General features: G+C 41.9%; 1 protein-coding gene across 1 annotated transcript; it reads right to left on the bottom strand.

Annotated features, from left to right (window-relative positions):
* Nucleotides 1–339: 339 nt before the first annotated feature.
* Nucleotides 340–18,651, bottom strand: LOC143299509 (uncharacterized). The gene is made up of 4 exons (XM_076612768.1): nt 18,518–18,651; nt 17,551–17,644; nt 15,001–15,095; nt 340–13,150 (listed from the first exon to the last, which is right to left on the bottom strand). The coding sequence occupies exons 2-4, from the start codon at nt 17,632–17,634 to the stop codon at nt 11,860–11,862; spliced, it is 1,470 nt and encodes a 489-aa protein (XP_076468883.1). The 5' UTR covers nt 17,635–17,644; nt 18,518–18,651; the 3' UTR covers nt 340–11,859.
* Nucleotides 18,652–23,803: the final 5,152 nt, after the last annotated feature.

Raw genomic sequence — 23,803 nt, 5'->3', positions numbered from 1 at the left:
ACAAATACCACTCATGACCAAGCGGATATAAGCACACAGATTTTGAAAAAACAAAAACAACAAAAAACAGACAAACCCGAAACAAAAAAGTTTTAAACAAATAAGGCAGCAGGCAAGGGTAAGAAAGCAATAATCTTAATTTGGAGAGTCTTGATGCCTCGAAACATTGACTGAAACCGAGGGTGGGTACCAAAGAGCGCATAAAGTTAACAGGAGGCGCAGTCGTGCTGCACTTTCCAGAGGGAGTAAGCATGGACATCACTTGGCTATTTGGCTTCAACAGTTCTATATTAGATGAATTAATGCACATAAGGAGACCCAAGACAGACAGATGTTCTTGAAAAAATCTTTATTTAAAAAAACAACTTCTTCTCATTCATTAGATGGACACCGCAGTCTCCATGGTGAAGGCAGCTGTACGCTGCAGGTCCTCCACACATCCCTAGAGCTTCCAGATCACTGGAGTTGGGTTGGGCCAGTACCTCTTCCTGAGCTCCTCATGGAGGGGGCAGGACTGCAGCAGGTGATCTGCTGTCTGGCTGTCTGTCCCACAGGGGCACCGTGCTGAGTGACCAATGCAGAGTTTAACTCACTCAGTACGGCCAGTCCTCTCTTCTCCTCTACACAGATCCCTCGGATGTCCAGTGGGTGTCTGAATGACCCAACCTTTAGCTTCCGTCGTCAGAATTGTGGTATTCTTTGTCAACATTCACCTCTTCAGTATAAGAGCCTTCCGCTTGCAATATTTTGATGGTGGTAATTGGGGTGAAATGCTGTCAATGTCGTCTCTTTCGCCGTTCGTATGGAGAGAGTTAATGTATATATGGTTGTTTAGGCGGTTGTGGTCTGTCCTGAGTTTGAACACTGACACCTGTCCCTGCCTTGTCAGCAGGTAGTAGGGGTCTGCCCTTTTGTGGTGTGGATGCTGCTGCAGCATCCACTTCCTCTGTTGCTTGGCCTTGATGATGGTCTTTACTTCTGAGTAGCAGGTGAACCTATCCACATGCTCTTGTGTAGTGCCTTCCTTTGTGAGGGAGTCGGCGGTCTCAATGCCCAGCACATTGCAGTGAGAGGGAATCCATTGTAGGAAGACAGTGGCTCCTACAGAGGCAAGAGTGGAGAGCAGGTTGTTTTGGTCAGTGTTTGTGTCAGACTGTAAGGCCTGCAGGACGGACAGGGCATCAGTCAGGAAAACTACGTTGTGGGTAGCATGAGCCCTGATCTTGATGTGGGCTGCTGCTGTTTTCAGGGCTTCAGCCTCAGCACTATAATTGGTGAAGTAAAGGCTGGTAGCAAAGCAGATCTTTTCTTCTCTGCCTCCTGGTTACTGAATATAGATTCCTACCCCACCATTCCCTACTGCTTCCTTGGCAGAATAATTAGTACAAACATGAGTCCAGGACTCTTTCGGTAGTGGGCGTGGAGGTACTGAAGGGTACGGGAGATTTTCTCAGGGCCACTCTGAGAGTCTCTGGGGCCAACACCAGGGATGCTGCACTGAACGTAGCTGAGTGTTCTCTCTCCCCATGCAGGGACAGCCTGACACCGAGGGATCTCTTTGGGGTCATGGTCAAGGATGTCTCGGTGGTGTTGTTCAAGGGTCCTGCTCTGGTAGGCAAAGCTGCTTCTCTTGAGTCAGCCCTTAATTGGCTCCAGCAGCTGGTCTTTCATGGGATGATCCTGCAACCTCCTGAAATTGGCACCTTTGGAGAGGAGCATGGCATCTCCGCAATCCTCAAGAGCTTCCAGCCCTGCGACTGTTTCAAGCTCCAGTATATAGTTGACTTCATGGCCCCCATGGGCAAATTTGGTATTGGCAGACAAAGTATTCCCAGAGAAAATGAAAATGTTTGTCATGGCCCCCATGGGCAAATTTGGTATTGGCAGACAAAGTATTCCCAGAGAAAATGAAAATGTTTGGGTTTACCATGGCCACACACACACACACACACACACACACACACACACACACAACTGAACACCAGGTTATTATATACTCACACTGTTTACACAAGTGAGTCAACATTTTTTTAAAAAATAAGGGTAGCACTACAATGTGGTGATGCACTGTTCTGGGAAGAGCAACCCAAATTTCATACAGAGGAATTCATCACACAAAGAATTCTGTCACCACTAGAAACAACTGCAACACAACACAGTTCCAACGAACGCATAATGATGCTTTAGTTTTGATGACCACTTGTACGCACTATCACTATGAAATTGTCATCAGTAGCAAAATCAGAACAAAGTCCTTGCAACTGACAAACAATACAATAAAGTTCATTCTTGATACAAAACCTAATAATTATCAAAGTAACCCAGCATGAAATAGAACACTTTTGAGAGTTCATTCTTGCCATAAAATCAGTAATTGTCATGATAATTAGCATAACACACTTTTCACAGTTCATTCTTGACATAAAACTCTATATGGTAATTATCAAAGTAACCTCGCACAAAACCACTTTTCACGGTTAATTCTTGACACAAAACCAAATAAATGTCAAAGTATCCCAGTATAAAACACTTCGTTTTTTATGAAAGAATTTCACACTTGATAAACCCTGTTTACATTAACTTCAGCAGATTCACATGAAAATAGAATGACGAGCATTATATGTGGAGCAGCTGTTGAGAACATCTCTTGCAAGGAAGACAAGGGATCAGAGGAAAAACAGTATACTTTGACATCCAGTATTGTTATATGATAATCACACAGTATAAAAAAAAACAACCACACATCTGTAGATAAATAGTGTGTGTGTGTCAAACATAATGATCATGACAAATCTATCAAAGATACTGATCATGTGGTATATCATTCTGGTCTTTCGAGTTTTTGTGTGTGGTCTTATCACAAGCAATCATCCTCAATACTTTGGCCTCAGGTTGTCAGCTGTGAACACCTTAATTATCAAATGAATAATCACTATCTTTCCTTTTTTTCTGACAGATGAATAAAAATGCAACTGATGTGGTTTGGAGTTGTACTTGTACTTTTCCTTTAAAACGCCGAAGTTAAAAGAAATTATCACATGCTGTTGTCATAGAAAGGTAAAATAAATAAGTAAATAAATAAATATAAAACACCCCCAAATCAAATAGGGTTTGCGTTCTTTTTTGCGTTTAATTTCTGTGTGAGTGTTTGTGCATGCTGGTGTGTGTGTGTGTGTTTGTGTAGTCCATGTGTGCCTGATGCATACTTTATAAAAGCAGTGTATTTTGTCAAACTCTGGGAATGAATAACCAACAAACAGGATATGGAGAAGCTTAGAACAAAAATGAGAAAGAAAATAAATACTTTGCAACTACCAAATTAACCAAGAGAAACATGATTTTTTTTTCTTTTTGTAGGATTGTTTATTCTGGTTAGATGAGGTATTTTTGCTTCTACAAACAACACTGTTTATCAACTGGATGTATTGTTGTATCTTTTGTTTATATAATTTATCACTGCATGTGAAAGCACAATATTGAACAAAATGCATTATCAGCATGCATATAACTTTGTGTGTGCAATGAATGGTGGGGTTATGGGGAGAGATATGCTTGCAAAATAAGTGTAATTTTCGTAAATCATTTGTTCCAGCGGAGTTTAATCAATGACCTATTGGCCTAAGCCTTTAAGGTCATGCTGGTCCAAACGGGATCCAATGGTGGCCAATGGTCACCTCTCCGCGGCAGTCTGTTGATATCGGGGCAGTTGTCCGTTGCATTGTGAGGTTTGTGTTCACCATGGATGTGATGGCCTAGAGGTGACGCGTCCGCCAAGGAAGCGAGAGAATCTGAGCACACTGGTTCGAATCATGGTACAGTCGCCAATATTTTCTCCCCCTCCACTAGACCTTGAATGGTAGTCTGGACGCTAGTCATTCGGACGAGATGATAAACCGAGGTCCTGTGTGCAGCATGCACTTAGCGCACATAAAAGAACCCATGGCAACAAAAGGGTTGTCCCGGGCAAAATTCTTTAGAAAAATCCACTTTGATAGCAAAAACAAAGAAAACTGCACGCAGGAAAAAATACAAAAAAAAAAGGGTGGCGCTCTCAGTGTCGTGACGCGCTGTCCCTGGGGAGAGCAGCTCGAATTTCACACAGAGAAATCTGTTGTGACGAAAATACAATACAATGTCCAGCTGTGATCAAGATGAAGTCCCAACAACAAGGGTTGTCTTGTCTTCAGGGCCACTGGACGGCCAGTCTTCATGTCGACGACCTACCCATCCCTCAACGGCAGACAACCATCAGCAAAGGGAGTGACAAAGCCATGCGCCGCCACCCGCCCTCACACAGTCGTTCTGTGGTGCAAAATACGCAACCTTAGTGCAAACTGCAGAAGAACATCATCTCACACCTGCCAACACCCAGTGTTACTAGTAGCAGCCATTCACAAAATGAGACACTAAGGCCACCAACGCTGGCGAGGAAGGATATCGGTGCTGCCCCAGAACCGTCAATCCCACCGAGTTTTAAAACTCCAGAGAGAGGCGTTGGCAATGTTGGCAAAAAAAATGGGTGGCGCTGTAGTGTAGCAACGCACTCTCCCTGGAGGGAGCAGCCCGAATTTCACACAGAGAAATCTTTGTGATAAAATGAAATACAAATACAACAAAGACAAATACAGTTCCGAGCCACTGGCCCACCCATTTCAGTAAAACAGGGGTTGTTGGCCACAGTCGCCTCAGCCGCCTCTTTAAGTCTTGACTCTCAGCCATACTAAGCGGGTCTGACTGTAAATCATTTTTGTTTGTTCAGGTCGGATTTCTCTTTCCTAGTGTGTGTTGTTCTTATGTTTGATATCTAAAACATGAATGAATGTGTTGTTGTTTTTAATGTTTGTAACAAGCATTGCATTTTCTACACTTCATTATTGGACATTGGAAGTCAAGCTTCATTGACAACATAGACACTCCCAGGCTTAAACATTTTTTTTTTAATCTTAAAATATCATCTTTCACTCTACATTGCTCTTACAAAATGTTGAAACACAGATGGTGTATACGTCGTCAATAGTCACTGGAAGCAATATTCAGGGAGATAATTCAGCCAATCTGAGTGGGAGCACAACTGAGTTGGTGTCCAGCAGACAAGTCCTGTGACAGACATCACACCAACACTGCAAGAATAAATTAGGATTCCTGCTTTTCCAGCTTTGACGACTTACATTCAGTTAGTAACTCCACGGTTTTTTTTTATTAAAAAAAAACAACAACAAAAAACATTTACTTTAAATTTTAATTCAGGTAGAACATTTCACTGCTATGCTTTGAAAGAAAACATGGTTGTTTTGTATTGTAGTTTTTTTTCTTATAAAGAGAATCCAAATGAAAACTTTTACAAACCTAGATAATTCCTTACATTAAAGAACTTAAAAAAAAGATGTGGTTAAAAAAAAAGTTTTTATATGTTTAAAACTTGTACAAGCTCTATACACTGCTTTGACAATACATGCATAAAAACAAAAACAGATTCTGTTTATAGCGGCCTTTTATTTTCACACTGAAACTTAAGTACAAACAAGAAAAAAGTTGTATAAAAGTAACAAAGAAAAAAACAACATCATACAATACCACTGCAATAATATCGTGTTTTAACAAACTGAACATAATAATTCAACCCAAGAAAAATCACTGCATGAGAACATGTAATATGTATTTATAAATATGATTATTTCAGGTAATCATTTTGTAAACCAATAACATATGTTTGGCAAATTATCACACAAATCCGCAGTCATGCTCTTGTGCACAAGGGGACTGCTTTGTTCATAAAGAAAACAAGTTGAACAGTCAATCAAAATATGCTATTATAGCACAGCTGACTGCAAATGCAGTAAGAAGAATGAAAAATCTCCCATTATTCACAGACTACAAGCAAGTACTAAGTGTCTGTAAAGCGCTTAGAGCTTGGTCTCCAGCCGAGGATAGGCGCTATATAAGTATCCATTTCATCATCATTATCATCAAGCACTACAAAGATGAAACAACATGCTAACTGCAGGCAGTAAGTTGGTGAGGTTCACACAGCTGCTCAAAACTGGGAGGAGACGATAAATGACCACGCTGCATGGAATATAATGCGCGACTCAGTGAGCAGAAAGCGGTCATGATAAACCTAATTGATTTGATCTGCTGGCTGCTAAAGAACACCAAAATAGGGGTTACTTTACAAAAACGTAACTTGTCATGGACAGGCTAGAAAGTACTGGGCGCTTCAAGTGAAATTTTGCTCTGGCAACACAATCCTATAATTATGTTACAGTTTCTGTTACGATGCTTCCAAGTCTTTTTTTTTTTCTCCTTTATCAGCATATGGGATTAGCATTTTGAGGTGTGCAAGCACACACACACACACACACACACACACACACTCAGCAATATATTATTTTGAACAAGAAATGCAATTGTCAAATCCCAATTAACTGGGGTGTGACACATTATACCTGTTATATCATTTAACCCGAGACAACAGGTTGTTGTTATTTGTGCAAACAAAAACTCGTCCCATTTACACAAAACTGGTTGTGCCACAGTAAATGACACAATTTGAGGCATAAAAAATAGAAATAATAATAATAATAATAACGAAATCTATCATTGAAAAGATAGTTTTGCAAAAGAACTTCCCTCCTCCCCCAACAGCTCCCTGCCCCCCTCCTTTCATTTTATCACCTCTGTTGTTCTGTTTACATGTGCACTGCCCTATCTGACAACGATTTTAAGTAATGGAATACGGGCATCCAAAAATCAGAAAAAGTCAGGATGTCAGGAGAGTACAAAATGCGGATCAGGGTAAGTATGGTGAACATAAATTTCGGAACCAGCTGGGTGGGGGAGGGGGGGGGTGCGGGGGGGCGGGGAGGAGGTGCAGGGGACAGGAGGGGGTGGGGGGGGGCATGAGGGAGGGGTGGGGGGGGGGGTGATAGGTGTGTATGTGTGTGGGGGGGGTTGTACCCTTCTGTTATGCAGGCGTGTAATGACCCTCGCAGGTAGAATTCTATGAACATGACCAGGTGAAACAATGGGGCTCCCACCACACTTGCTCCTATCACAGATCCCCCAGCCCCGGTCTTGGGAAGACATTAACTGGAAGACGTCATCATCTGCTCCTGGGTGCCAAATCTCGCCACCACAGATAAACACAGTGATGAGCAAAAGAAAAATAAAGATCTCTAATACAAGTCATGCATAAAGAATGATGACCCCAGAAAGCATGGCTGAAAGCTGATGCAGATGGGTCAGCGAGAGACACTTATCTGGAACAGGGCAAAGACGGAAACCCCCGGTGTGAACACAGTATGCAGACGGACAACGGCAAGTTGAGGCAACATCAACCAACCTCCGCAGCTCAATACAAATCTCAGAGCCAACGTAGAATCCCTGATCCACACAGCACACCATCAGCAGCACAGCAGACGAGAAATCCCTGGTCAAACACTGCAAGTGTCTGTATCTCTCGGGGCCTGGTTAACGCTGGGATATCATTATGACAGGAAGCGTAGAGTAAAGCCTTGTCACGCAGTACCAAACCAAAAATGGATGTCCATAGCAACATCACTATCATCCTCCTCATCCCCCGTCATTATCAAGATAAACAAAACAGTCTCAAAGTCTGTGGCTTTGATTTCTATTCTTTCATGTTTTCAAACTGTCAATCACCTGAATCAATATTCACAATTACATTTAGCTCCAAAGCTCATGTCCACAATAAATGTCGTTTTAGAGTAAGGGAAAATAAGGTTTCTTTCCTTTTTTATCATTTGTCATTTCGATCTGTTTTTCAATACAGTCTACAGCATTATATACCTGGACCTATTTTCATCCACTTCTCTATTATTCAATATACACATCGCCACAGAAAAATAATATGATATCGCATCACTATACTGAAAAATTTAGTCATGATTTGTGTTGTGAAAGAATGATAATTGCTAAGTAACACAGGACAAAACTGACAGTGGTAAACAATGAGGGGAAGTATTTAAAACAGAAACAGATAAGAGCTTGCGGCATGCGCGCACGCACGCGCACACACACACACACACACACACACAGATGATAAAGCTGAGTAGAGTTAATGGTTATCACAAAACTGGACATGTTTTTTTAACTGGAAACAAAATATTTACAAAACAAAAGCCAGGTGTGATGGGAGAGCAACCTGTGTGTAGCACGTCTTTCCAAAACACCCTGTGAGATAGCTGTGGATCATATCCCTACAACACCAGGTGATTATCAACAGCTCTGGGCAGTTCTTCCCTGCTTCCCCAGGTCAACAAAATGAACTTGCAACCTCATGGGTGTCTTCATCTTCTTCACACACAAGCAGAAGATCAAGTATGTATGTCAAAGATCATAAAATCCTCAGAATGCCAGCTTTTAATAGTTTTTTTTCAAAGCTGGCTGCTACCCAGCATTGCTCTTTGAAGCAGACCCTCTCGTGTAGCACATGTTTCCACACATGTTGCTTAAAACACTTTCTGAGGCATGCAGTTTGTCACACCAGACTGAGGCCAGCGGTGTAGTTAGAAAAGGACAGTACTTCTAGCTGGAAAAAAAAATTGATATAAAACAGTGAAAAATTTCAACTAAAATTTTCAAATTGGATTTTGAACCACTCAGTTTCTTCAATCGATGCACTAGTCATGATAGAGTATTTCTTTCTTCAGACTAACACATATGAGGTTTTCAAAGTTCAGCAAAGCATTCAAACAAACAGGGTGTCAGAACCCACTTCTAGCACTTGTCCTTGGAAGACAAGTAGCAACCAGGTGACATTTGATTTGCCAAGCAGTGCAGCACCATCTGTCAGAAATGGGGAAGAGAGACCGATACCTGTGTTTTCGCAATATTTTGTATCAGTCATACTGTAGTGTGTGTTTGAAATACCTCGCTCCAGTGTCAAACATGTATATATGAAAGCCCACTATAAGTCTTTAGAAAGAAGCTAATGAACTGCAACCCACACATGAAGAACAGAGAACAAACAAAATGAGCCATGTTTCTCTTTGTCCTCAAGTAACAGAACTATTACTGCGCTGTACTCACTGTACAAAACCACAACGCAGTCCAAGGTACATCCCTTCCTTACGACACGCTGTCAGTACACAAAGATTCCAAACATTTCCAACACACTATCAGTGCACAAAAATTCCAAACATTTCTAATACACAAAAATTCCAAATATATCCAGTAGCAAACATCACAGAGATTCCTGAGGAAATCATATTATAACTCAACAAAGATCACAAGCAGACTTGCACACAAGCCAGGAGTAATATTGTCATATTACTAAATCCATGCAATTATTAAAAAGTTCAAAATAAAGAACGCTTTTAACAATTGATAGTGTCACTTTGTAACCGGCAATGTGAATGAACAGATGAGATTGAGCCCAGAGTACAAAAACGTACGACAAATGTGCACACTTACGAGGGTCGTTTGTTCCACCAGTTATCGCATGCACCATCACAGTCATTTTCAGGATCTTTGATTCCTTAATTCCTGTCAAATCAAGGGAAGCACAATTGACCAAAGCTCCTTTCCTTTGCTGCAGGCGTGACTTGTACATGTCTGGATCATTTTAACACTTGCAAAACAAAACAAAACAAATTAAACATCAATATCCAAACAAAGCAAACTGATTGAATACTATGACCAATCATCTGGGTGTATATGCATGTAATATTTCAAGTTTTCCACTGGATTTGTTTCAATTATGACATGATCTCGGAATACGAATTGAGAACCAGGTGCCAATAAAACACAGCTCCACCTTTGGTTTAACTTGAAATCACTGCTGCCCAGCTCTGGATTAACTTCAACCCTTGCTGTGCAACTGACACTGAATTGCAGCAGTGCGCTCAGTATGATTCTACCCTTTGAGCGTCCAAAGACAGGCATCCATCAGTTTCAGGAGACTGGAGAATTTCCGCTCTGGTTGTTGATTGATTGATATAGTGTCATGTCTGGACAGGCCAATACAGGAGCGACAGTCCCTCCATTACTGGGCACAGGCGAAGTCTGGCGCTGGTCTGTCTGTCTTTTTCCTGTCTTTTAGCCTCAGGACACTGGGCAAGCACCGCTTCAAACTTGGAGAGGTCTTTTTGCACCATCTACCCCAAAGCTTCCTGGTGTTCAAGTCACCGCTCAAGAACTTCAGACACCCACGCTTTCCACAGAAAAAGTCATGCAAAACAGCACAGAAAATACCTTTTTCTATCTCAGAAACAAGGCAAGAGATAATTTTTTCACAAACATGGTTTGATCGGTTTCAAAAATAAACTTTCCACTACAAAAAAATCATTCCAAAAATTGTCTGCAAAGAACTTGAGAACATCTTGAAATACAAGAGTGTGTTATCCTGGAGCTAAAAAAAAAAAAAAAAAAAAAAAAAATCTGAGCTTTGGAACTAAACAACACTCTGGTTTGACACACAGTGCACATTTACAAGATCATGATTCCAGTGTCACAAACATTCATAGGAAAAAAAAAAGTAAAACCTGCAACAGCCAATTCTTGTTTTCACAACGAATTACTTTGCTTCAAACTCAAACAACACTGCTTCAAACTAAAGTCACTTCTTGAGCACCAGTGTGATGAATGAAACAGAAGTAGTGGCCACATCTTTTTTTTTTTTTCACCAATAAGCATGGCTGTTCCAGAGCCTGGAACTCCTGCCAACACTAACTGCCACTCCACACCATTGTCTCAAAACTTTGGTAAGCTGCTTTGCAAATGGAATATCATTATCAGTTCAGCCTTTGACGATTAGTTTTTTGTTTTTGTTTTTGTCTTGTTTTTTTTTTTAGGGGTGGGGACTCTCTGACAGGGCCATTTATAATCTAAATGAAGCTTGATCTGTCACATCGGTCACTTCAATATTTGTATTCAACTGGAATTGCAGTGACAGCATGACAACAAAATAATGGGGACACACACACACACACACAGAGCAAACACACATGACACATGCACACACACACAGGAAAATATATAATATATGCCCACACGTTTGTTAGAAAGTATGTCATATAAGAAGTTTCTATTTACACATTAATTCAAAAGAATACAATAAATAACACAAGCAAAAACTGCATATTATTTTCTCATTATTCATGTTGGCAATACAAATACTGACCCTCCTAACTGTCTCCCATACATCCCCCCCGCCCTGCCAACCCCCCCACCCTCATGCCCCCAACCCAATTTGATTCTTCACCACATACATTTGTGTAAATCTTTACTAATGGTCATTATAATTCATTCCCCACCCCCTCCTATCAAACACATAATCACATGCACACACTGCAATAAGTTATGCATAGTCTTGAACAACAACAAAACTTACCAGAGCCATGTGCAGAGGGAAGGGGTGGGGGCTAGGGGTGAAAACCAGCAACTGTCACTGCGGTTTGGAGGGTTGGCAAAATACAAAAGGGGAGAATGAGCAAATGAAATGGTGATTTAACCTCAAGCAGCAGAGAATACACGCTCAGTGTCTAGAGATACCTTGTCCTGCTCAGCAGAAGCAAATTCCTCTAACGTTTCAAAGACAGCACACGGCACAAAGACACTTATGTGTAAGCACTGTGCGACACACTACCATCATACCACAACAGATATATATGTATGTATGCACACATCGCTTCTGAAGCAGGTCACCTGTGACCTTCAGTGTCACATACACTGAAGGGAAACGTGTCGCAGACTTGTCTGTGTTCCACTGGAAATGTCACATCATGATACATTCTTCAAGAGCAGCTGCTGAGACAGCATGAGGCAGAGAGGAAGTTCTGGACTGGCGAGTCATGCGGCATGACAGAGGCACCACAGCAGCCTGGTGGTTTTTCTGCTTCACGAACCCCCTGGACCTGGGAGAGACCTCGGGCCCATGACGTGACTTCTGCTGGATGGCAGGCTGGACCCCAGGCGGTCAGAGGAGGTGGAGCCTGACCGGGATCGGGAGGAGTTCAGTGAAGACGTTGATGGTAAACTCCCCACTCTGGGGCCCCCTGACATCCTGTCGTATCGTCTGAGGAGGGGCCTGGGCACTGACTGGTTCCCTTCCTTACACAAACGTACAATGAACGTCACCTGTGTGTCAGTCAGATTGTCTGTGATTGCCTCAGGAAGATCCCATGTCGTGTTGCCATCCTCGTGTTGATAAAAAACCCGAAAATGAGTGGCTTCCTCCCGGCTGCGATGCACCGTCCAGCCCTGCACCAGTTCCGCATCCATCATGCGTAAGCCGCAGTCACAAGTGTCAGTTTCTCGCAGCATTTTCTTCAGGTCTTCTAAATGGTTTTTGTAGGGTCTTGGAGACGTGTAGTACGGAGTTTCCTCTTCTGGCAGCGATGCTGACTGGGGGATTGGAATTGGAGGCCGGCACCAACCTAGCTCCAACATCTGGTGCATGTTTCCTGTTGGCTCCACTTTTGACTTCTTTTCTGTTTTCATTTTCTCTTTCAGCATTTTTTTCTCTTCCTTCTCTTTTTTTTTCTGCTGATCCTTGAGCAACTTCTGCTCCTTCTTTGACAGAGGAGTCCCTGTGGAGGTCGATGGGCCACACAGGTTGCTCAGGGAGAAGAAGGGCCGCAGACCGATCATTGGTGTGGAAAACGCCTGTGCCCCCAAGCTGGCCCCCTCCGCATTTGGTGGTTTAGGAGCCAGGTATTCAGGTATCTGGAAGTCCTGGCCGTTGGTGGTTGGCAGGCTGCGTCGAGCCATGGCGGCACCTGATCCACTGCTGCTGTTGGATCCCCACCTGAGGTCATTGCCCTGACTGTCCAGGGATGGCCGGTCTGACCTGGAGCCAATACGTGGTATCTCCGGCAATCCTTGCTGGCTGACAGAGTCTGTTCCAATCCCACTGCTCTGTGAAGACTTTCTGGGCAGGGGTGGGATCTCATCAGGCATTACACATGGCCCTTGGGCTTGGGGGGTGTCAGCTCTGTTCAGGGGGTTGAGGAGCTTGACGTTGCTGACATTCTCCAGGTTGCAGATGTTGTTGAGGGAGTAGTAGATGTACAGATCATGGAAGGTCGGGAAGGTGCGTTCTGGAATTATGTAAAAGCTGAGATGGGTGGCGCTCCGATCGTCTTCTCTCATCTGGACGTTGATATGACGAGCAATGTTCTCGTCAGTGCTGGAACAGATAAAAAGTCTGAGTCTGTTGATTGCCTCTTTAATTCACACTCACACACTCACACACACACATGCAACACTACAATCTACACACACTCACTCACTCACACACACATTTTTTGTGTTTTCTGTTGTTTTTCTGTCTACTAAGCTGATGTGGTGTGGCAAATATGGAGAAACCTGCATGCTGTGATGCATCCTTGAAACTGAAACTTCTTTCAGCTGTGTGGCTTTTCCTTCTGACAGCAATGCTGCATGCACACTCACTGAACTGTCAGGTTCAATCAGGCTTCAGGCACTGACAGGCACAACAGACAAATGGTCATCAAAGCAGTGCATTTTCAGTCCAAGGGCTTTATCGTGGTGTCGGCACCTGGTGGGTTAAGGGTGCAATTTTTATTCCAACCTTCATTCTTAATTCTCTTGTATGTGTAAACATGCAGAAAATCAAACACACACATTAACTCTCTCCATACGAACAGTGAAAGAGACGACGTTAACAGCGTTTCACCCCAATTACCATCATCAAAATATTGCAAGCGGAAGGCTCTTATACTGAAGAGGTGAATGTTGACAAAGAATACCACAATTCTGACGACGGAAGCCAAAGGTTGGGTCATTCAGACACCCACAGGACATCCGAGGGGTCTGTGCAGAAGAGAAGAGAGGACTGGCCGTACAGAGTGAGTTAAAAATCCTGTGATCCTTGTTGGTATACAGTGGGTTGTAGAAACACAAACATTTCCAGCAGCATGTACAGAGTATGGTTGCCTTGAGAGTGGGGTAAAAACAGTCAAATAGGTAAAAGCCCCTTTGTACATGAGAGCGAACGTGGGAGTCGCCGCCTAAGAATGGGTGCAATAGCCGAGTGGTTAAAGCGTTGGACTTTCAATCTGAGGGTCTCGGGTTCGAATCTAGGTGGCGCCTGGTGGGTAAAGGGTGCAGATTTTTCCGATCTCCCAGGTCAACATATGTGCAGACCTGCCAGTGCCTGAACCCCCTTTGTGTGTATACGCATGCAGAAGATCAAGTGCGCACGTTAAAGATCCTGTAATCCATGTCAGCGTTTGGTGGGTTATGGAAAGAACATACCCAGCATGCACATCCCCGAAAATGGAGTATGGCTGCCTACATGGCGGGGTAGATAAAAACAAAAAAACGGTCATGCACATAAAATATTAGTAATGATCAAAGTTATGACCGCTGAACACTAATGGAAGAAGAAGAATGCAGGAAAGAAAGAAAGGTGCCAGACATCGCTTCATGCATTCATGAATGTTAACGTTTCAAGGGCGTGTCAAAATGTGCAGACTGATATATATATATATGCCTGACCTATGCACAGACCCAACATGCTGATCCATGAAAATGATGAACTGATTACCAATCAATATCACCACAGTGCAGTTTATTTGAACAGTATTAAGTTACTTTATCAAGCCAATGTGGCGAGGTGGTTAGCGTTGCTGACTGACGACTGAGAAGACGTAGGTTTGATCCCCATCAGAGGTGGGATTTTTCGGCCCCCTGCTAGCCAGCCACTGCTGAGTGTGCTTAAGGTGCAAATGGAAAGACTGGGATCACACAGCCCAGGGTTATCCACTTCAACGATGTGTCTTTGAGGGTATCATTCAAACTTCCTGAACACTGCAGGTGTCTTTATCTCTCAGCCTGGTTGACGCTGGGATACATTCTAGAGTAGTTCCAAAACCTAACTGGACCCCCATCGCAGCAACTTCATCACCCCACCATCATTCATCATCATTGATATATAGAAAATGAAATGCCCTAAATTCCGGGGCACCAAAACAATAAAATAAAAGAAACTAATAATAACAAAATAAAATTTACCTTATCGTCAAAGTCAACATGCCTTGAATACGGGAACTGGGACGAAGAACGAAGGACCCTCGTCCTGTGCTGTGATTGATCACGTAACTTGCTGCCTGCACATCACCAACAAATCTCTGTACACACACATATATATATATATATATATATACATGTACATTCAGGCTGAGCATGAAATGGTTGTGACATTTTGAAATTGAAGGTCCATTTTTTTTTTATCAATTACATACTTCACAAAAAGTCAAGGACTGCTTTAAAAAACAGGTATGTTTTCAGAAAATGCCAAAAACTCAAGAGATGATTTAAATGAGGAGATGATGTTTTGGCCACAAATCTAGTTATTTAGCAGTTTACAAATGATAGCTGTGGTTTTTCATTGTAAAAAATGGTAATGCACATGTAAGTATGAACCTCTGGCTATAAGTGGTGCTTATTACACTGACTGCATATACCCCTGCTTGCTGAAAATTCAGCATATAATTTCCCCATGCCATTCAGCATAATTACCCCATGCCCCCAAGAAGAAGAAAACTGAGCAAGATCCCAAGTGATCCTTAACTTTTAGATAACCCTGTATCATGAAATCTGTTACAGCCACCTCTTAGACAACAATGCATGTCACAATATGAACATTACCTATGATGAATCAAATGACACTGTTACATGGCTGACAAGAAGCTCAAACAAAATGCTGGTCTCATATCTACTCTGTTTTTCACTTTTTTCTTTTCTTTTTTCTAACAAGTGTAGCCGTGTTGTCATGAACCGAGTGGTATTTATACAAGGGGGCGGTACAAAAGAATTGCTGATGATTTACTGAATTAAAGGATAGAAAAGATCCACGTGCAGGCCAGAAACATGTAGAGGCCAGTCACAAAAGGGGTTTACTATTATTTTATTACAATATTAAGTAAAGAAGGAGAGAAGAAGAGAAGACAATGCAGTAGAATTTTAGGCAGCTGACTGTGTGTGCAGCACACTCGATGTGTGCTTGAGAGTGGCACATCGGAAAGTGACAGGCGGACGCTTACAACTTTCAGTTCAAATTTCAAACTTGAACAGCCTTATGCCACAGGAGTTACCTCCTCATGTTGATGGTTGGACACCGTCACTGCAGTTAAACTGTCATCCGCTTTACGGCATGTGCTGTGAGTTGAACTACGGTTTGTAGCCAGCTGAGCACTTGGCTACAAAAGCTTCTTCAGTATTTCATTGTTGTTGTTTTTTCTGTTGTTTATGTCATACTTTCCTTACTTTGTAGTTGCCATTTTTTTCTTGCATTTTTCTTTTTACCTAAGAAATGATGCTAGTAAGGTAAATATTGAAATAGTATGTGTGCAACAACAGCACAAAATAAAGAAAATGTAATAGTTGTTTTGGGGTTTTTTTAAGTTCTATAATCTGATAACAAGTAAAACAACATATTGTCAATTATTTGCATGACATGTTTGCATGCACACAATAGATCCAAATTCCTATAAATTTCAGGTGAAGTTCAAAAGTCAAGAAAGAAGATGACGACATGAACAGAAAAAAAAACCCCAAACATGATTATACTGCAAATGTAAACAACCTTACCTGGTTGTAAATAATGATAACAAGAAACAGAAGAACTGAAGAAAGACTGTTTTAAACAATGAAAGGATTCAGTTCTTTATCTCTCAATTCATTATCTTTTGTTGCTTCTAACCCAGTCAACTGTACAGTGCTATATTAGGGCTGAAAACTGTAAATATTGGTTAGACAGAACAAAAAAACAAACAAACAAAACAGAACAAACAAACAAACAACACACACACGCGTGTGCACGCGCGCGCGCGCACACACACACAAACGCACACACGCTAAACTAAAGAACACACACACACCAGGAAAAGAACATTGGGCATACTCATGCACATAAACCTTTGACATGCCTCTGATGTTGTCCATTTTGTTAAAACTTCATCAGAGGATTGAAAAACTTATCATAACATAAACACAAATCACATAAAATAAACAATATATGATGAAATTAAGAAGCATCAAAAACCAAAAATTGTCAGCAGGCACTGCACATATCCTAGGCACAAAAAACAAAAACAAACACAGTAGAAGTGCACAATTATCACATCCATACAACCAGAAGGACAAAACAAAAGCAAAATTTTTTTCAAGGCTACTTCTACACAATTATCATGTCCATACAACTACAAGGACAAAACAAAACAAAACAATTTTTTTTTCAAGGCTTTCTAGAGAAAAAAAAAAAAAGGTGAATGGATCCCTAAGGCCGGAAACAAAGAGATACCCAAAAGAAAAGGGAAACTCCAGAAACCCGGGAAGCGAAAAAAAGAGAAAATTTGTAGCACAAATTTTCCAGTTGGAGATATTATTCATACTGAAGGGGCCCCCGCCCTCCCTTTGGGGAAACATTTTAGATCTTATAATTCTAAAAAGAATGAAAGCGCACACACAATATATATTTGTATTCATGATCCCAGGATTAAAAACAACATCACCATATGCTTTTGAAAAAATTACACTTAAACGGTTTGAAAATAGTCTTACCTCATCACTGTTTGCAAAATCACTAAAGAAAAAAGACAATGAGGTGACTTCTTCAGGAAACCTTGAAGGGGGTCCACTAGCCATTTTGACAGGTCTGAAACATTACCATTCAACACCATAATCAAAATACATACAGATAATTCTCAAATGAAAAAATGATAAGTGTGTGACTTAGTTTAACCATATCATACACATTTATGTTCATTCAGACACATTTTATCAGCAAGTTCACACACACACACACACACACACACACACACACACACACTCCCTCTCTCTGTATATATATATATACACATACATATATGTGGACATTTTTCTGCCAACAATCTTTGAATATGATCCGAGTTTCATCTATCAGTACTGTAAGAACTTCAGGCAAATACAATATTCCAGAAAGAATGTGTGCTGGAATCTGACTTGCAGAAAACAAATGATTCAATTTAGACGTTTCACTAAAACGCCTACTGAACCTTGATCAACAAATGCTTTCTCTTTCAATTCATTCCCAAGCATGCATTCTATAATGATGTACAACAAATGTACATGCATACCTCTGCTATGCCATGTACTGGTGTAGTCTGTGTATGTAGATGGAGGGGTCGGAGGTGGTGGGGGAGATGTGTGTGTATGTGTGTGTGTGTGTGTGTTGGACCTGATTCCTGTTCATACCAAATACATACTGATTTCAAAAAAGTTTCCATCTCTCAAAACTGTTGATTTTGTCAGACCCTGCACATTCTGCCTACAGTATGTGTTTCTTAAAATATCTTGAGACAGGGAAGTTCCACATGGTGAGATCTTCCTTGATCATCGCCTTCACACACGATCGTCGATGTCACTGTTTTCTCGAACACTGACAGTCGTCGCAAAGCTAAGCTGTTCGCATTCATATAATATCAATACAACAGAAACACTCCCACACCAAATCAACATGTTAGACTTAATCGCCGATTAAATTACTTACAAAACAGAAGGCAATGCCAGTGGTTCACCGGAGCAGTTACATTTCTGCCAAACTCATGAATATGGACAAGGAACCGAATTCGTGAAGGCGACTAAGTAACTTCCCTTGACGAAAGCAGGAAGTTGTATGGCCACTTTCGAGATTGAACATTAATTTGTTCGCATTTTTGTGCATTAAAGATGAATGGTGGGGGTGGGTTGGGTGAAATACCGTAGACGAACACTGTTGTTGGTCAGTAAAGGGGCTTCGTCCGTCCGGACACAACATGGTCCACTGCGTGATCTACTATCGGGCCGGCCCAGCTGGGGAACAGAAACTAGAGCGCGCGATGCTATTTACAGAACAGGGGTTTTTTGCCACAACTCTCGTTATTCAGAACAGTTGTTACAAACAAATGTAATTATAGCCATACAATGATTTGGTTTGATTACTAATCATATGGCATCTCATATGTCATCAATTGTAATGCATGAAGTTCATGATACAATCTTAATTTCTTCTTTCTTTATTTTTCTTTTTTTTTTTTTTAACTAATAAATTCGCCGAAGGATGAGGCCTGTGTAGTTATGTACAGTACATTTATCAAAGGAAAACAAAACACCACGCCATTTACTGTTTCCCCTCTCCTTCTTCCCCAACACACACACACACACATATATATATATATATATATATAAGCCTATATATCAGTATAAATAAGTGTGTCACTGAGTGTGCCGTGTATATGTATGTATATGTATGAGCACTATAATCCCGTCCCTCTTTCCCCCCTCCCCTCAACCAGTGTGTCGCCCCTGCCCCGCGGCCGCCCTCCAGTGATGCTCTTCTTGTCACAAGTTTGAAGTGGTGTGTTTTCTGTCCTGTGTGTTCACTGTACCTCAAGGTCAGTTGTGTAGAAACTGACAACTTCAATTGTTGAATCGTCCGGCTGAGCAGTATTATGCGTCAACCCATCACTCATGTCACTCCGACAGAACGGTAACGCCCGCAATACTCGGAGTAGTACCACTGAGGCCCGGGCCGACCGGACTCAGACCCGGTGACTCCCCGCCGTGACTGATTGGCCCCGCGCGTGGCCTGCACGGACGTATATAGGTCCGTGCATTTTGGTCGCCGTCTTTCTCCAACCGAACAAACTTGACCTTAAGGGTGTAGACGCCAATAGGTCGTTAAACTCCAATAGTAGGTCGCCGTCCACTCTGGGTTCTAACGAGAGAAAAAGAAAAAAAAAATCTTTTGCCTCCGTCCTGACCACCTAACAAAAGTGCATGTTCTCTGCCGTACACAGCCGACGCTCCCAGTGGGACTGCGACAGACAAAGTTGTATGTGGCCGTGTACTTAGTGTAGTGGCCCACTGAGATGGATTGGAGTTTAACAACGGCCGGCCACTAGATACATATACATCTATAAATATCATGTCTATGGTACTGGGCCGGGCCCGGGAATCTGTGTGAGCGGCGGCGTACAAGAGTTCGTACGTGCGTACAGTTTTTTTTTTTTTTTTTTTTTTAAAGAATAAGAATATCTGGCTGGCTTCTCTCAGCAGAATTACCGAGGGCAACAAAAGTCAAAGGAATTCCTTCACTGATTGACTCAAGTTTAACCACGATGGGCTTCGCATAATTATGAGTCCAGTATGTTTTACTGGAAACATTGTGTCGGTCAACTCGATGTGAGGAGAGAGGGAAAGCTGGTTCGGTGTTCGTCAGGCAAGAAGGCAGCAACATGCAGGAAGACCGAGACCGTCACTGAGTTCAAAGAAAGGATGTTCCTTGCTGTTGCAGCAGCCGGCCGCGTCTCAGTTTCGCAAGACCTTTCGCTGGCAGATATACTGATTCACCGCTACCGGCGCACTAATTTGGTTTTGCCGTTCGTTTTACTGATTTATCTATGTACTTAAAAAAAAAACCACCTCAAAAAACCCACTTATTTTGAAGGTCCTTGCACAGACGATCATTGGACTGAGTTCAGATGCCTGTAATCAACTGGGAAATTTCGTGTAACGCCATCAGAAAACAAGGACGACTTATAGATAAGAATGTTTTTGAAAAAAAACATACACGGCTTTTTCCACCGTCAATTATTCAAAGTTTACGTCAAAACTGAAGAAAAAAAGATGAAATGCAAATATGTTCGTTCAATTTTTTTCAAACTTATTTTGTTAACTAAACTTTCAAAGTGTCAAACGTACTACCAGCACACAACACAGCTAGAAGCTGAAGGGGACACCGAAAGAACCATAGGCCCATTCCAACCTATGTCAGTACAGCAAGTTACTACTCGGCTACATTACTGGTGTATCAACGTGGACTTAATAGACATCTGCAAGCTTGGCTGATTTGCGCCCCACGGTCATTGTTCCACTGAATCACCTAATGCTTTTATGCGTTCATTTGGCTTGGGTATCCCTGTATACACTATACCCCACATCAGTTAAGTGATGTTTTAAATGTTAAGAAGGACGAATGCATTGTTGTCTCTGAAGAGGAAGTGCTTTCACAATTAAAAAGAGTGAAACCAATCAAAGCACCTGGTCCTGATATGATCCGAACAAATACACTGAAATACTGTGCAGCTCAACTCTACCAGATTTTAACAATTATTTTTAATCAGTCTCTTAGTCAGTGCAAAATACCATATATCTGGAAAACTTCCTGCATTATACCTGTACCCAAGAAAACACATGTTTCATGTATGAATGACTCCGTCCAGTAGCACTGACATCTGCTGTGATGAAAGTTTTTGAGAGAGTGATACTTGTCTATTTGCAGGAGTCTGTCAAACCATTTTTAGATCCCTTGCAATTTGCATACAGGAGGAACATCATACACGATAACACTAGTGGCAAAGGCATGGAACATCTTTCCGAGCCTCAAATACATCAGTGCACATCACTTTAGGAGGTTCATTTTCTAGACGGGAGGACTTTACGTGGAAATTAAAGTATTTCTCTCAAATTAGATATGCCAAAAATGAAAAACACATGATTATTACCTTTGACAATGTTCACTTACTGGGTCAGACCCCGATTGTTCGGACAGAAACGGATTTTGAATTTTAACAAAATGTAAAAAGCTGTTAAATATTCACGTGGCAAGGAAGCTGACTCGACTCAGTTAAAGCATGTGGAGGTGTATACATTTGATGGACTTGATGCCAATTTTGGTTACGCTAAACATTTCTTCATTGAACGTGGCGACATCCATAACATGTTGCATGCGCGAGGCTCGAACATAGCGGTCCTCATTTGCACAAAATGTTATCAAATATTCAAGTGGCAAAGAAGCTGAATCGACTCAGCTACGATTTGAGGCATGTGATGTTTGCATTTGACAAGACTTTATGCCGATTTGAATAATGCTAAACATTTATCACTAATCGTTGCAAAATCCAGAACGTGTTATATGCGGTCCTCCTTTAAACGAAAGTTTCTTTCATGACGCACGCACAACAGAGGTAATAATAAAGGAGTGGATCTCCCGGTGATAGTTACAACAGATGAAGGAATCTTTCGGGAAATGAACCTCAAATACATGTACAACTTTTAAAGAGTGCCTAGAGCACGTAGGGTTTCTGAAAGGTCGGGTTTTCTTTCTCCTGCCCCACCCTTCAGTCCACCGCCGTGTGTCTTCAGCACGAATTGTCAGCACGATCAACTGTTGTAACGATTATTATTAATTTTAGTTGAACAATGAAAAGCGTTCAGCTCGTACTATTTCGTCAAACATGGAAGGGTTGGACAAAGAAAATGCGTCCTTTTGCAATGTTGTGTAATGACAAGCAAATTTTTTTTTTAAAAACGTCCCCCTATGCTGAGTGCGCGCACGTTTTCGAAGTTTGCCTACTATATTTCTAAACCTGTGGACAAGGATTGGTCGTCAGTCCGTCCGTTGTTCTCCAACATCACAATACAAGAATTCAGTCTTGTCCATCCCTGACAACCATGTTCTTGTCTAAAGAGTTATATGAGAAAAGCCAATTAACGAGCACGTACAACAGGGGACTGTAGTTTACATTTGCCTGTCATGGTGTAATGAGCAGGGTCCTGTGTGTTGCGGTTGTAGTCAACGGTGCGGACTTTAACTCTCTCCATACGAACGGCGAAAGAGACGACGTTAACAGCGTTCCACCCCAATTACCATCATCAAAATATTGCAAGCGGAAGGCTCTTATACTGAAGAGGTGAATGTTGACAAAGAATACCACAATTCTGACGACGGAAGCTAAAGGTTGGGTCATTCAGACACCCACTGGACATCCGAGGGGTCTGTGTAGAGGAGAAGAGAGGACTGGCCGTACTGAATGAGTTAAGGTGGGTGCGTTGATGGGTACTCATGATGAGTACATTGGTAAGTCCTGCACTGTAAGAAGTGTGATGCGGATTTTTTTCAGTGTTTATTTATTGTGAGAACAATTAACTTTCAGGCTTTATAGAAATTTGAAGCAGGGTTTATTAACAACTGCAACAACAGAATTAAGCTTTTGCGGTGAGGCGATCGAAGTATTAAGATTTCACGGAAAATATTTACTCGAAGAAGCGATCAAAGAATTCCAACTGAACGGAGAATATTTGCTTGAAATTTGCTTCCTGGTTCACCAGGGTTGAAAGCTAACAATTTCGCGAAACCTCAACGCGGTGACAAACATTACTTTCCTGCAGAAAACGATCTCTTCGAGAGGGTGAATATGAAAATAATGTAAACTGGTACATCATGGGACAGAACTTTGTGATGGTGGCAAATGATAAAGACGATTTACTAATCATAGGAGGAATAACATGACACCAGGAACACGGCAAAAGTGCCACGATACTCCCAACTCCCACCCCATCTCCCTTCTTCGCACGTCAGTCTTCTCCCCTTTCACCTCGGTCTCACCCCTTTCTTCTCTCTGTCACATCCAACCCCATCACCTTGCTTTCTTCAGTCCCGTTCTGCTGTGCAAATCCTACTTCCACCAGAAATAGTGATAATTGTCACAGGTCTTCAAACAGGCCACACACACACACACACACACACACACACACACACACACACCAGTAGGTTGATGGAGCTAGATTAATACTAGATTAACTCTCTCCATACGAACGGCGAAAGAGACGACGTTAACAGTGTTTCACCCCAGTTACCACCATCAAACTATTGCAAGCGGAAGGCTCTTATACTGAAGAGGTGAATGTTGACAAAGAATACCACAGTTCTGACGACAGAAGCTGAAGGTTGGGTCATTCAGACACCCACTGGCCATCCGAAGGGTCTGTGAAGAGAAGAGAGGACTGGCCGTAC

This window comes from Babylonia areolata, chromosome 25, assembly GCF_041734735.1.
Source record: "Babylonia areolata isolate BAREFJ2019XMU chromosome 25, ASM4173473v1, whole genome shotgun sequence".
NCBI lineage: Eukaryota > Metazoa > Mollusca > Gastropoda > Neogastropoda > Buccinidae > Babylonia > Babylonia areolata.
This window is presented reverse-complemented; position numbering and strand designations above follow the sequence as displayed.